Source organism: Vitis vinifera, chromosome 17 (assembly GCF_030704535.1).
Source record: "Vitis vinifera cultivar Pinot Noir 40024 chromosome 17, ASM3070453v1".
Classification (NCBI taxonomy): domain Eukaryota; kingdom Viridiplantae; phylum Streptophyta; class Magnoliopsida; order Vitales; family Vitaceae; genus Vitis; species Vitis vinifera.
This window is the reverse complement of record NC_081821.1, coordinates 12,162,953-12,178,588: the sequence shown is the minus strand read 5'-3', so window position 1 is coordinate 12,178,588 and position 15,636 is coordinate 12,162,953. Positions and strand designations below refer to the sequence as shown.

General features: G+C 31.4%; 1 protein-coding gene across 2 annotated transcripts; it reads right to left on the bottom strand.

Moving 5' to 3' along the window:
• Positions 1–3,860: 3,860 nt before the first annotated feature.
• On the bottom strand, positions 3,861–13,187 carry LOC100263796 (probable Ufm1-specific protease). Of its 2 annotated transcripts, XM_010664756.3 has the most exons (13): positions 12,898–13,182; positions 12,419–12,787; positions 10,589–10,848; positions 10,338–10,425; positions 10,021–10,196; positions 9,220–9,310; positions 8,212–8,337; positions 8,040–8,087; positions 7,873–7,949; positions 5,625–5,713; positions 5,384–5,495; positions 5,197–5,299; positions 3,861–4,416 (listed from the first exon to the last, which is right to left on the bottom strand). In XM_010664756.3, exons 1-13 carry the CDS (start codon positions 13,070–13,072, stop codon positions 4,187–4,189), a joined length of 1,944 nt encoding a protein of 647 aa, XP_010663058.1. In that variant the 5' UTR covers positions 13,073–13,182; the 3' UTR covers positions 3,861–4,186. The 2 variants fall into 2 exon arrangements, with proteins under 2 accessions (XP_010663058.1, XP_019082236.1); XM_019226691.2 differs by lacking the exon at positions 3,861–4,416 and having other exon boundaries at positions 5,256–5,299; positions 5,380–5,495; positions 12,898–13,187.
• Between the last annotated feature and the right edge of the window lie 2,449 nt (positions 13,188–15,636).

Below are 15,636 nucleotides of genomic sequence, written 5' to 3'. Positions count from 1 at the left end.
CTAATTCATCTAAATCTAGAATTACAAAGAGTTTAGTGAAAGGTGAGGCCTCTATCATCAGAATTATGCATAGGGATTGTTAATAAAAGAAGAGTAAAAGATTTAATTCCTTAATTTGTACACATTGGCCCACATATTAACATGATATTTGACACAATATTCTTCCATTTTTCTCTAACATATTTACCAAATTACTTTTGCACCTTCTTCTTCTATGTGTTAATCAAATTACAAAATCTACTGAGTTTAGAGCTAACAATGAATGTCACGCCCTAAGACCCACTCCAAGGGCGTGACGGTCATTTCACACCACAATTCCGAAGGCTTAAAATGTAACTTGACCCAAACAATCAACTTGTAACTGGAAGTAACCAATTACCAAATATATGTTCAAAGTAGTAGAACATAATTCTAAAATCTTTAAAACTAAGCATCCATCAACCAAAATCCATAATCCAATAGATTGCAAACTCAAATCATGCAAGTGCTAACAAAATTTTCATAATCTCCAAATCTCAACCTCAAACTATCATAATTTTTTTTTAAAGCTCAATATCTAAATTGCTTCCAAAAACCAAATAATCCAAATGAACATAAACTTATAAGCTAACAATGTCCAAAAATAACATCCTAAGCAAAATCCTAATGATGACCATTTTCCGACCTAGCCATCACTCCTCGCCTGAACTAAGGGTACCTGAAAAAATTATCAACAAGGGGAATGAGCTCAAAACCCAATAAGGAACATTAATGCACTCCATGGATCAAATATTTCAAGTTCACTTGCAAAATAGGAGATATTATAACTAATTATTTTCATAAACCTTTGAGTAAATTTTGCCAATACATTCAAAACTTTTAATTGTACACTTTCATTTATGATTCAAGCATTTTCATATCAAATTCGATCAAAACATTCAAATTATTTATTTACTCTGGTCATCAAACATCAAATGGTGCCCAATTAGGTGAGACTTTTTAAATAGGTGGTTAGCCTCAAATTGTTCCTTTAAGGTGGACGAAACCAAACACTATTAGTACTAATAACCTCTAACTAAACCCCTAGAGGTTGGGGTCCAAATCAATAACATTCTCTACCAAGAAATGTAAAGGTCAATTATTATATCCCGTTGACAAGGGGCCAAACAAATTAAAGTCAAACATTTATTTCAATTATTCAAATTTGTAAAACATAATATCTCCATATTTTTCTGTTGTAAACAAAATATAAGGTTCTAACATACTTTTCATGCAAAATGTATTTGATCCATGCATAAAACGAATAATAACTCAAAATGTTTCCAAATGATGTATATAAAAATTTGTTTCTAAAAAAATAATAACTATATTAATTTCCCGTACCTTAAAAGAAGTCTTCAAAAATTTTGGAGAAAAATAATCCTAAAAATCTACTTTTTCACCTAACAAAATATAAAAGAAATAATCATTACTATTTATATAATATTATAGGTTTGACAATCCTAAAATTTTAGGTATTCAAATTAATGTTTTTAATTATGAAAGATAATTTAATCAATTCCTATTTTAGAAAATTAATAAATTTCTAATTCATATAAAACTTAATTTTTTATTTTCAATTTAATTCCTGGGACACAACATAATTTAATTAAACTACAATTTATTTCACTAATTAAATTTTATACTACTTATTAACTTAATATTTATCATTAATCTAATTATAATACTATAAATTTAACTAAATTGTATTTCACCTTGTTTATTTATACATAGTTTATTCTACCATTTTCATATTTTCCAAACACAACTACCATTATATATATATATATATACACACATACCATCCACCCACTCACACACTTCACATGCATGCCTCTTATTATTTTCAATTTAATTCTTGGGACACAACATAATTTAATTAAACTACAATTTATTTTACTAATTAAATTTTATACTACTTATTAACTTAATATTTATCATTAATCTAATTATAATACTATAAATTTAACTAAATTGTATTTCACCTTATTTATTTATACATAGTTTATTCTACCACTTTCATATTTTCCAAACACAACTACCATTGTAATATATATAAATATATACATACCATCCACCCACTCACACACTTCACATGCATGCCTCTTATTATTAATAATAATATTATTTTCATCCACCCACTCACACACTCCACATGCACGTCTTTTATTATAATAAATATTGTTATTTTCCTTCTTCCTCTATATTTCATTTCCGCATGCATGCAACTTTTCTAAATAACAATATATGTATTTACCTTTTTTTTTTTTGTAATAAAATTAACCCTAGCCTAAAATCAAAACCTTCCAAGGAATCTTTTTTTTTTTTTTTCATCTAAAAAGCCTTAAATCTCCCAAATTCTAACAATAAATCAAAATTTTAAATTTTCACTATTTTGATATTAAAAGGAATTAAAAAAAAAAAAACTAACCCTATTCTAGATTTGGATTTTCCAAAAGATATCTAATGTGTTTGAAATTAACCAATGAATCTAAAATATTAAACTAGGGGTTAGAATCTTACCTATAGAGATCTATTCTTCAAATCCTGAAATCCGACTCCAAGCTTACATTCTTTGGAATTCTGCAAACAAGAACGTTATTCAGAAAAGAATAGGAAGAATAAACTTTCTAATTTATACCTAAGGTATTTATTCATAAAATTACATTTTTAACCCTTTTCCATTTTATTAAATTAATAATTTCCTAAATTACCCTTAAAAAAAAAAACTTGGGCGTTACATCAAGGGAGAAAGATCTTGGCGCTATATATGTAGAGGCTCTTCTTAACCAAGTAGAAGTGTTTTAAAGCCGTGAGGGCCCCCTTGTGTCCAAAGCGGACAATATCTACATGGTTGGGTGTGGGTTGTTACAAATGGTATCAAAGTCGATCCTCGACTCCGGTGTGGGGGTTTGTTTGGCTCTGTAAGGGGTGTTTGTCTGTTTGATTTCGCAATCCCGTCTTCGTTGTGTCTGCATTGGGGGGGAGGGGGTGGTGTTTGTGATGTCCCACATCGGATAGGGGAGAAAGATACTGACGCTATATATGTATAGGCTCCTCTTAACCAAGTAGACGTGTTTTAAAGCCATGATGGTCCACTTGGGCCCAAAGCGGACAATATCTACATGGTTGGGTGCGAGTCGTTATAATGAATTTTATATGATTTTCTTTTTGAGTAGTTTGTATCATATTCTTCCCTAGTAATGAAAATATCAATTTTAACGGATATATCAATAATTTGTTTTTATAGATACATTGAGAAATATTGATAGATATTGTGTCAACCCATGTTGATAAATGAAATATCAATGATATCCTATTGATAAATCCTGAAATTTCAAACCTTCATTTAAACTCTTTTATCAAAGTTGAGAAAATGATTTTTAGAAATTTTTACAATTTCAACATCACTATTATTGAGTTTTTGAAAGCATTAGGGCTTTTTATGCTCTAAATAACCACATTTTGATAAAGCATTGATACTGAGAATCGATAGAACATCATAACTTGAAATTCGTTTGGTTGCTGAGAGAACGTAGATAAGAAAAATTTTGAGATCTTATATTTTATAATTTTAATTTGCACTAGGATTCAAATATTTTTTTTTCCTTTTGCTTTGTGTGAATTTTATTTTAAAAGTTGTAACCTTTATTTAAATCAAAGATTATAACTCGGTGATTTCTTCTTACACTTAATTTTGTTTTGATTCAGGCAAATAATTATATAATTATTTCATAATATTTTAATGAAAGATTATAATCAATGAATTTAATTACTAGAAACTTAAGAATTTTCTATTGTACAAACTTCCCATGGTTTTAAAATATTATCACATCACAAAGTTTTTGAAGTAACTTTTGTTGTATAAATTTTACTACGGTAGTAATAATTCAAGGATAAGAAAATAAAAAAATAAAAGAAAAGAAAATAAAAAGACAAAGGAGTAGAGATTTAAAAAAAAAAAAAAAAAAGGGTTTAAAAACAAAATTCGATCGTCTGCTGGGTAGTTGAGTAGGTGTATATGATCGGGTGTTCTAGATTTTACCCTCACTTTGACTTGAATCCGGCATTCTTCATTGAGAGTAGCTTGGTGAGAATAGATGGCTCTTTCCTATCTAGAGGGGTTCAGAAAGTAAAGATGCTGGTTCACATTCTTAAACTGGAATAGTTAAACCATGTTGGGCCTCTGTGGAAGTAGTAGATTGTAAAACTTATCATGTAAGAAGAAATTCTTGCCCCGGCTATCGACGGCTTTTTTCCACCCACACCAACCACCGTTCACAATCTTCTTCAGATCATCGTTGCCAGTGTAGTGGGGGTCAAGAATCAGAAATGCACAATCTCCACTGGATTCATTGTAATCAACTCCCAGCAGGGTATATGCAAGAACACCACCACCTGCATATTTATATGCAAAACTAATAAATCCCTTGACACAGAATCTCAGGACCTTCTGAAGGGCCTACACATAGTAAGGTCATGTTTGGTTCTCAGACAATGCAAAGAAAAGAAAATAATGAAGAAAAGTAAAAGGAAAAACAAAAAATATTTTTAAAGTTAATAAAATATTTTTATATGCTACTTCAAATTCATTTGACTTGTTTTAACCCTTCTATTTAAAGATTATCTTTAATTAATTTTAATTATATTTGATTTTCTTTCATGTTTTCCATGGTAAAACCAAACATGAGAATATAATTTTCCTCAGAATTTTTTTACTTTCCTTACTTTTCAGGAATCAAACATAGTCTAAAGTTATGTTCGGTTCCCGGAAAATACTAAGGAAAGAAAAAAAATGCAAAGGAAAATGATTTTTTCATGTTTGGTTGTCCTATGAAAAATATCAAAGAAAATAAAATATAATTAAAACTAATTAAAAACTTATGTATTTTTAAATTATTTAATTTTTATATTAATGAGTTAAAATAAATAAAATGAGTTTGAAGTAACAAAAAAAAAAAAAATTTATCAACTTTTAATCTTTTTTTATTTTTTATTTTCCTTTATTTTTTCTTTCCTTCTACTTTTTCTTTGTATTTTCCTTCAAATTTTATGGGAACCAAACATAAGCCTAAGTGATCATGAAAATGCTAGAAGATGTTTTTACTCCAAAAGAAAATCCATAAATGCAAGGCAGATGTGAAGAATAAGAAAAATAGCACAGCTGGACCTACTCACCAATCATGATGGGTGTTCCTTGGTTCTCAAAATGCAAAGCCAGTTCTCGACATTTTTCAGGAAGCTCAGCTCCAGATCTTACATTTATGACTTTGCAACTGACCTGCTCACAACAGCAACTTATTCTATCAAAATCACAAATGCATCTGGCTTGAATAACAATTTTCCACTGCAGTCACATACTTACACCCAGAAGTTTGTCCAAAACAAAGCTTAATTCAATGGCACCAATCCATTCACGTGAACCGACAAAAGAAGGATCCTTATCTCCAATCTCCACAAGAGCCTGTTGTATTTCCCTGAGAAAGGAAGCATTTTAACCGTCAGATAAACTTACATAACACTAACTACACCTATATAACATAGGTAAGGACCAAGTACAGATTCGCATGATGATGATAAAACAATTGAGACATGAAAGTTTATACCGGTGTGAAGGAACCTCAATGGATGAGTAGTGTTGGCATCTGAACCAAGAAACAATGGTTTGCAGTGAACGGTAAGCACAACCCCAGCCCTACCAAATGAAATATTGAATGGTCAGTGGACTCAGGACATAGAGTTGCATGGGCAAATCATATGCACAGAAAAAAATATTCAAATGCAGCAACATTTTAATGTTTCCAAACACAACAAGGCTATACTTTCTGAAAATATCAGACATCAAATGTCATATCCTTTTCTTCTCTTCTCCAGCAAGAATGGAAATACTATTTTGATTTGTCAAAAAAATTCAAATAACAAATGTTTTATCCTTTTCTTTTTCTTTTCCAGTAAGAATGGAAATACCATTTTGACTTCTCAAAAAAAATTCAAATACTAAAGATGATACATTGACACTATGTGTCATTCAAAGACTGAACCCAGGGACAGAATGGAAGAAAAACAGCTACGCAAGACAAAAACAGTGAGAAGCCGAGGTGGATAAAAATGATGATCTAATCATCCAGAAGGCCCTTTTTGAGCTCATAACCAATCCAGAAATCATCAAAGACAAGATATCTAGGATTTTGCAGTAACTAACAATGTTAACCCAATAGACCCAGCTTTTTTGAAAAACCTGAACCCCAGGCAACTGATGAAAATTTCATACCATCAAAGGTGCTTAAGGGCAATCTGTAGGCAAAGCGCACCAGTTCCTGATTATTAAGGCTATATTTGGTTCCAGGAAAGTTTGAGGGAAAATGTGAAGGAATGAAAACAGAGAGCAAAAGTAGAAGGAAAGAAAAAATGAAAGAAAAAAAAAAAAAAAGATTTAAAACCAATAAATTATTTCTAGATCCTAATTCAAACTCATTTCACTTATTTAACCCCTTTTATCTAAAGATTAAATAATTTAAAAATATATAAGTTTCTTACTAATTTTAATTGTATTTGATTTTCTTTAATATTTTTCCTAATAAATTCAAATATGAGAAAATCATTTTCCTTGACATTTTTTTTCTTAACTTAATACTTTTCGGGAACCAAACATAGCCTAAATGTGACCTAGTAAAAATGAACTATTTTAACAGCCCATGATGTAGCTATTGCAATTCCCTAAACATGTGCATACCAAAATTTTCAAGAGAGTATACTGTAGTAAAGCATCTAAAAACCTAGCAAAATTTAACATATGAACATACCGCCTGATAAGAGCTACACGAGATTGTAATTTTTTGAATTCGTATTAAATGACCATCAAAGGCTGAACTCCATCTTAAAAGGATATTACTATAACCAGTGTTTTAAAAGGCTATTGAGAGCCTCAAGGCAAGAGTTTGCAAATTAGCCTTGGGGTCATACCCTTCAATATAGAGTAATTGAGGCTTAAGCCTCACCCTGTTGAAGCGTACAGCCTTGAGACTATCGAGCCAAGGGTTGTAATGGGTTTAAAGTCTTTGAAAACTATTGATATATATATATATATATATATATATATATATATATATATATATATATATATATATATTATAAGAGGTTTAAACCTCAATACTCAATGGTTTGAATGGGCTTTGTTCTTTTATGAGGTTTTTATAGTTTTTATAAATTTTTATCCCAGGTCCAAGACTAGGGGTAAACCTTTTATAGAATAAGAGCTCAGTTGGCTTTACTATTAACCCTTTAAATGAAGAGGGAAAAAAGATATTGATAATAAGAAATAAACGAGTCACTGGCTGCTGTAGTGTTTGACCTCATACACAATCATTATCTTATTATTGATAGATAAAAGCAAAAGGTTGTTGCAATTAATGGATGTAGAAGAATGAGTGAATATCGACACTAATGGGGGGATAACACAGTAATTCAATATGATTATGATTCCTTGGACGATACAAACAGTAGTAGAGATGAGGTGCTAAAGATCATTTGATGAAGCTATTAGAAAGAATTGGATTTTAGAAGAGAGAAGGTTGAGCCAAATTTGAAAACTAATGACATTGACGAACAATTTTGATTTGTTATTATGAATTTTATGGTTTTTGTTATTGTTATCAAATTTCCATGTGATTTTATTAGTATTTTTCTATTTTTTGAATTTTTCTTTTCTTTTTTATTCTTTATTTATTTGTTTAGGTTGAGGCTTACGCTTATTCCACCTCAAGGCTTACACCTCACGTCACTTGGGAAAAACACGTCAAGACTGACTTTTGGCTTTTTAAAACAATGACTATATATACTTGGAAGGAGACATACCGAATCATCAAAGCCATCTTGAAGGTAATGATAGTATTCATAAGAACCCTGAACCAAAGAGACAACACCTCCAGAAACTGCACAAAACACCATGCTTTTCATGAAAATACATATGGGAGAAGCAAGATAAAAGAAAGAAAAATTAAGCATCTACATCAACCACTGACCCCCACTGCTTGGAATCCCAACATGTACATCTCTAAGCAAAGAAGAACCTGATATTAACAATATCAATGTGTCAATAGAGTTTGCATCTAATAACAGAAAGAGGAAAAACATATATTAAATTCCATCCACTGACTTAAAGATAGATTTGCCTGATATAAGCTAAATGGTTACCCTTTCTTATTGAATTGCTCTTTGCACTATCTTTGGTTGTAGATAAATTTAGGGCATTAGCAATTCGTAGGAGAGGACGATCAAATGGTAATCCCAGCCTTGAATGTAGGGATCTTCTAACTTCAACTGCAAAGAACAAGCTATATTAAACTGTAAGAAAATTAAAATTCAACTGAAGTTAAAGAATGTTATTCCTGAGATAAGTTGTCTTCTATATTCCAATGCTTTTCTAGTCCATAAAACTTTCGGATTTCACTAGAAAATAGAGAATAATGAAGAAATTTAATCTATCACAACTTTCAGAACCGACTGATGGATTTTACTTATTTTTCAACTTATTTTCACCCCATCCTAGTTAGGGAATATCAAGTGAACTAATTCCAAGTAAGACAATTTCAATCAAGGATAGAAACTTTCAACTACTAGGGAAAGGATAAACTACAAGAAGCCTCTAAAAGTTCCAAAATCAAATGTCTAAAGTGCCCAAGATTTAAAGCTGCATATTTATGGAACATACAAGCAGCCAATTAATGTCAGGTAGTTTCATTAGTAGAATTTTTAAGTGCATGCACCAAGTGAACTGATTTTGATACCATAATACTTTATCTAATTTCTACCCCCATAGCTAGAGAAGCCTTGTTTATGCATTAACCCAACAGATGTTCAAAAGCTAATATGCAAACTTCAAAGAGACACAAGCTTGCATTTCCTTGCTAATAAGTAAAATGAGCAAAGATAGCTCTGCAACAATAAGCTATTCTTTGCTTGTCAATTTAAGTAGCATAAAAGATCCAAGATGGCTCAGAAAGGAGGTCATAAGGTACAGTACTTTAAATTGTAGATATGCAGCCTGAGCACAGGAAAAATAAAAACAATCCATATTAGTTGATAGAGAAGAACTCAATGCTACTCAAGAGACTTTGTAAAGCCTTCTCATCATTCTCCATTCATGATAAGTACATGGTTTTTGATATTTTATGCGTCAAAATTAATTTAAACTCTGCTTACCTTGCTTCATTTCTGTCTCCCCATAACTGAGTTCATATATAACTGTTATTGGATGCAAAAACCCAGGAGGACAGAAGTGGTATGGATGTAGCTGCAAATGTGATAGAATTATCAATTGTTTGCAGAAAATAATAAAGTACTAAGATTTTTTTTTTCCCAAGTCATAATAATAATTGTATAATGGGAAGAAATGGAAATATCACAAAGTGACTAGAATCAAGATGTTACAAAATATTATATTTTCCTCCCACTAAAAGAATTGAGGGTTTTTTTTTTTTTTTTTTTCCAGTAATAACCACAATAATGGATGAAGAAAATGTAAATTTAGAAAAGCATGTATAAAAAAGACTCTATTCGGGCACTATGCCTAAAGAAGTTTTTGCTCCCTAGCATAGTGGGGCTGGACAAATGTTGACTATGCAAGTGATCATATAAGCTGACCACAGGGAGCTTGGGGATGGTGTGGTTTGGTTGTTGGGAAAGGGGAGTTACCTATGCTAGGAATCCAGTGTCAATGAATTATCATGTTCTAAATTCACTTTTTTCATTATTTTAGTTTCAACCAGAAAACATCTTTAGCTTTGGCACTGTAATGTGTGTCCATGTGAATCCTGTGTGACAGTTTTGTTCTCAATTCAATTTTGTCATTCTTTTACTTGCACCTATAGAACATCTTTAGCTCTAGAACTGATATATGTGTTCATGTGCATGTACCCAGAGAGAGAGAAAGAGAAGATTATTATTTTCTTCATAACAACCCAGATATAGTAGTAGTAGTATATATGAAACAGATAATCCTACCTGAAGATGTTGTGTTAGGAGGTTGGGCAATATTGTGTTCTTTATTGAATTTAATTGGTCAACTAAGCCAGGGACGACTAACTTGGAAACTGCATAAGTCACTGGAAGATCCTTTGCTGCGTAACAAAGCACTTCTAGCTTGTAATCTACAACCAAAAGTTTGGTTTGCTCTGAAGCTGAAAGCACACATGTTAGTTGTGGTTAAGATGAGTTAAAAGAGATTGCATCTGTTGTAATGCTGTTATGAAAAAAGATTATTTACATATATTGAATGAATCTGGGGATGGGTTCAATATGAGTTAACATGAAGTCAATACCTGGAAAATATTCTGCAATAGGTGCAGCAGATTTTGAAGAAGTTCTTGACTTATTAAGCAGTAGACTTACTTGAATTATATCTGCATGCTAAGCAAAGGAATTTTTTACAAAAATGAATGCCAGCTGTCATTTTAATATTTAGATAAATCATGGAATGATGGAATTAATATAAATCAATTATACCAAATTTTAAACATTCCGAGCAATATGCAAAATAACACCTCAATAATCTAATATAAATTTTACATACCTCCACAGAAAAGACAGCTTTATTTTTTGAACAAAAATATGAGCACGGAAAAGACTTTGCACCAGATCCTTGACTGCTGTCACCAAATTGATTGACATCAAAGAGATCTGCATGAAAATCCAATTTTGCACCATGAAGAATGACAGGCCCAGGTGCTTCTACAGATGTTTCATTTAATGTTTCTACCATATACGTGACATCCGAATCTTTTAACTTAGCAATAATCACATCAGTTGCACGCAGATACATCTCTCCTGCATCTGAGAAGCACTAACAAGTTACTTAAACATTAAAATACATCTCCAAAATATAATATGCAGACAAAAACCTGAACAAAATGAAGAATAGGTGAAGTTATGAATCCAAAACTTCCTGTAAAAAATATAATTGCAAATCAAATCAACATGAACCTGAAATAAAAATATACGCGAAAACCTGTACAAAGTTGAGAATTAACTTTGTGTTTGTTTTGTCTGTGTCTGTGTCACTAATTGACAGTGTTAACAGTCATACAAGAAGAGTGAATACAACCATAGTTAAAACATGATTAGCACCACCAGCTTTATTCAAGATTTATGAACTATGAGAAAAGAAAACTAATTAGTATCAGCATCATTTAAAACATTGGTCTCCATTCATATATGTGATTTTCCTGCTCCCATTTTTTTATATATGAGATTTCCCCACTCCCATTTTTACTCTGAACTGTCAGTGAATATCATCCCTGACGTCTGAGAGTTAGCAATCACTGCTCTCATCTATAATATGCTACCTTTCTACATTTAATCAAGCAAAGATTCTTGCATATAAGTCTCCATTTCCAATCATGCTACTAAAGCTGCTTCATTATGGTTTTACAATTCATCAGCAGGATTAAAAGAGACATTAACAAGTTAGGCAGTCTACCATAGTGACAACCCTTAACCAATTAACCACAGGGGTGAATGACCCATGGCTGTAAAGATGTTTGGGAGAGAGTTACCCTTTCATTGAATTTACAATTACACTCTATAAAAGGTCATAATATTACAGACAAGTGGACATAACTGCTCTTAAACAAGCAACCCCAGAGATGAATGTGCTGCCTGCATAGTTATTTAGGTGAGATTCAAATTATTAACATTTTCCCATTGAATTTACAATTTACTCTTCAGAAAAGGACATTATATTTATGCTCTACTGAATTTATGGTTTAACTCTTGAAGGCATCAGACATTGTTATGCTCCAAAACAAAAAATATATGATTAAACCAAAACCAGATGATTCATCTTCAAAACAATGGGCCAATCCTCCAAAATCCTTGCACCTAAATAACAGCATATACAAGCTCCCAGCAAGATGGGACTCATGTATTTATAAAACTGTTGGCATGTTGTCTTATCTGTCTCCAATCAACTAGAGAGTCTATTATTACCTTATCTAATTTGAATGAAAGCACATACCTACTAGCTTAATCGGTACAATCTGTTGGGTTGCCCCCCACACTGGGGTTCAAGTCTCCACAGAAGTAGAATATCTTCTTCACCAAGGTGAAATTTAGTGCTTTCACTTCTCTTATTTCCTCATAATCAGTATTTGTCTCTACTAGGGGCAATTCTAAATTACTCCTAAGCTCACTTATTGATTTGCTTATATGCCAGTATCTTTATTTGAATTGGGGTACAAGATTTTCACATCAGCCTATGGTTCATTCAACAGAAAGTCCTAAGCTTTAAAATTCTAAAAAGCTTCAAGGTTGCACTATAAGTCAGAAACCATTTAACCATTAACCATCACATACAAACTCTGAATGCTAAATCCATAGAATGTGACAACAATGAAGAACTCACCGGACGGACTATTCACCGGAAAGTAGAACGGCAACTTAATCGGAAGCACACAATGGAGTAGACAACCAGTATCCCAAACATACTTTCCAGAGTTATCTTCATAAATAACAGAACTAACGCACTCAAGGCCAGCCGGATTCTCCCCTCTTGACACGAAAAAGTGAATTTCCCCACTTTCCGAATCTGCAACTGCCCCAATCAAATCTTGATTTCCTAATTTTCCTCCATATTCGTCACCGTAGAGAAACTTCCTCATTCTGCGTGAGGCATCGGCGGCCTCACCGGCAACCCGCTCCAAATCACATTTGCTTCCAACAACTAATGCTCCAATGACATGGAATCCTCTCAACAGCAACGTCCGAAGATCCTCTGCTCACATTATTTAAAAAATATCAACCGAACAAAACAACAACAACAGTAACAATAATTATAAAATCGGAGTGAATCTTAATTTTCCAGGGAAACAAACGGAAAGTCACCAGATTCCTTGTTGTAATCCGGAGAAGTTGAGTCGCCGAGAGTGTGAATGCATGTGAGAGTGGAGACGATGGTGAATTGAGGAAAAAATGGGGATCCGATAAGCCATTGGAGCCCCGAAACGTTTCTGATGATCAAGAGCTTAGGGCACAGAACTCGTACGCTAGTCTTCTCCATGCTTCGATCCTTCTCACCTCTCACTCTCAGGGTCTCCTATAGACTCGGTAGGTGGGTGTTTGGACGCGGGGGTAGCGTCCCCCGAACCGAGGATAGTTGCCTGTAAAATGGGCTTCTAGGTTGTTTGGGTGGGTGGAATTTTACTTTCGACACCAGGAGTGGAATCACCCTGCTGCGGATGGATGAAGTTATCCTAGTTCCTTTATTGAATAGTGTCCAAACTCAAATGTAAAACTTTCATGATTTCTTATAATTTTAGAAAATAAAAAAATTAATATGGATTATAATTTTTATTTGGTTTAAAATCCCAATCACCAAGGATAAAACTACAATTTGGGTGGGTTGATTGGATGGATGATTAACTCAAACTCAACCCAAATTAAAAAATAATCAGCTTCAACTCAACCTAATCCAAACTCTAACTCAAAGTACTCAATCCAAGCTTAACTCAACCTCATTTTTCTAAGTTTGGATTGAGTTCGAGTTGTTCAAGTTAGACTTAGGTTAATTAGGTTAAACTTAGGTTAGTCGGTTTGCATAATTCAAAAATCTATTTATGATATTATTTTAATGTATTTATATCAAAATTTCAAGGTAACAATAAAAGAACAAACATGAATTTATATATTTTCTAAAATTAATGAAAAACATATGATATAATATAATTTGATATTTTTTATTTAAAATAGAAAAAGAAAAAAAATTATATAGGATAAAATGCATTATAAACATTATAAAAATATTAAATTGGATTCATGTTAACCTTAACTTGAATCTGACTCAAATTGAGTTCAGGTTGAAAAAACTTAACTTAACCCTAATCTAAGTTTTGAAAATGGTTGCTCAAGCCCATCCAAACGTCGGGTTGAGTTTGAGTTGAATTTGGTGAGTTCGCCCAAGTTGTGCCCTAACTAAGAGGATACCACAAGATTAAAAAGTTTTCAACCAAAACTAAATATTTGCAAAGCGTTTAATTTTTATTTAAAACAATAAATAAATTTAGGTTTTATTTGTCTACATGATAAATTGAAAATTGGTTAAAATGGAACAAATGTAGAGGACCATGTGATTTAAGTTAGAACAAAATTAGAAAGATTTCTTGGAAGACTTAGGTTAATTAGGTTAAACTTAGGTTAGTCGGGTTGCATAATTCAAAAATCTATTTATGATATTATTTTAATATATTTATATCAAAATTTAAATAATAAATATGACAAAATTTCAAGGTAACAATAAAAGAACAAACATGAATTTATATATTTTCTAAAATTAATGAAAAACATATGATATAATATAATTTGATATTTTTTTATTTAAAATAGAAAAAGAAAAAAAAATTATATAGGATAAAATGCATTATAAACATTATAAAAATATTAAATTGGATTCATGTTAACCTTAACTTGAATCTGGCTCAAATTGAGTTCAGGTTGAAAAAACTTAACTTAACCCTAATCCAAGTTTTGAAAATGGTTTGCTCAAGCCCATCCAAACGTCGGGTTGAGTTTGAGTTGAATTTGGTGAGTTCGCCCAAGTTGTGCCCTAACTAAGAGGATACCACAAGATTAAAAAGTTTTCAACCAAAACTAAATATTTGCAAAGCGTTTAATTTTTATTTAAAACAATAAATAAATTTAGGTTTTATTTGTCTACATGATAAATTGAAAATTGGTTAAAATGGAACAAATGTAGAGGACCATGTGATTTAAGTTAGAACAAAATTAGAAAGATTTCTTGGATCATTTGGATTGTTAGTGAAAGGGACGTGAAAATAATCCCAACTTTATATGAGGAAGAAACTGTTTTGATAAGACGTTTCCATGTTTGAACATGTGACTTTCAACCTTGAGTTTAAGTCCAAAATAATCTATTGGTAGAAAAAAATGGTAAAAATAGTACCCGTCTCAAAATATTTGTCAAAGTAATATTTTGTATTCACATAAGCATTCACATGGATTTTATTTTATTTTTTAGTGTAATAAACCATAATTGGTGACTGTGGTTGTACAATTTTCCTTAGAACCACAATTAGTAACTGTGGTTCAACATTATTTTTAACCCACCCCCGTTTTAATGGTATTGTGATTTTAATATTATTTTAAAAATATTCTTTATCATAATAATCATAAAACGTTAGTAACTGTGGTTTTAAAAATATCCTAAAAACCACAGTCATAGACTGTGGTTTTATAATTTTCTTTAAAACCGCAGTTACTAACTATGATTTCACAAATATCTTCAAGGGAAACTCATGTAACCATATATCATCTAAAAAAATAATAATGAGATTTTAGAACTTTGTTTTTTTTATTTTTAATTTTAGTGTAAATTATGGATGTACCAAAATTTCTAAACAATGTACCAAATTTCCTTAAAGTTCGTTTCAGAGTGGGGAAAATTTCTTATAATTTTCCATTGTTAGTTTAAAATTACTTTTTTTTTTTACAAATTATCCTTAATAAATTTTTTCTTTAGGACTATTTTAAAATTATATAAATTTTTTATCTTTATTTTTTCATATTTTCCTTGAAATTTTGAGAAAATAATTCCGCCTACATGCATTC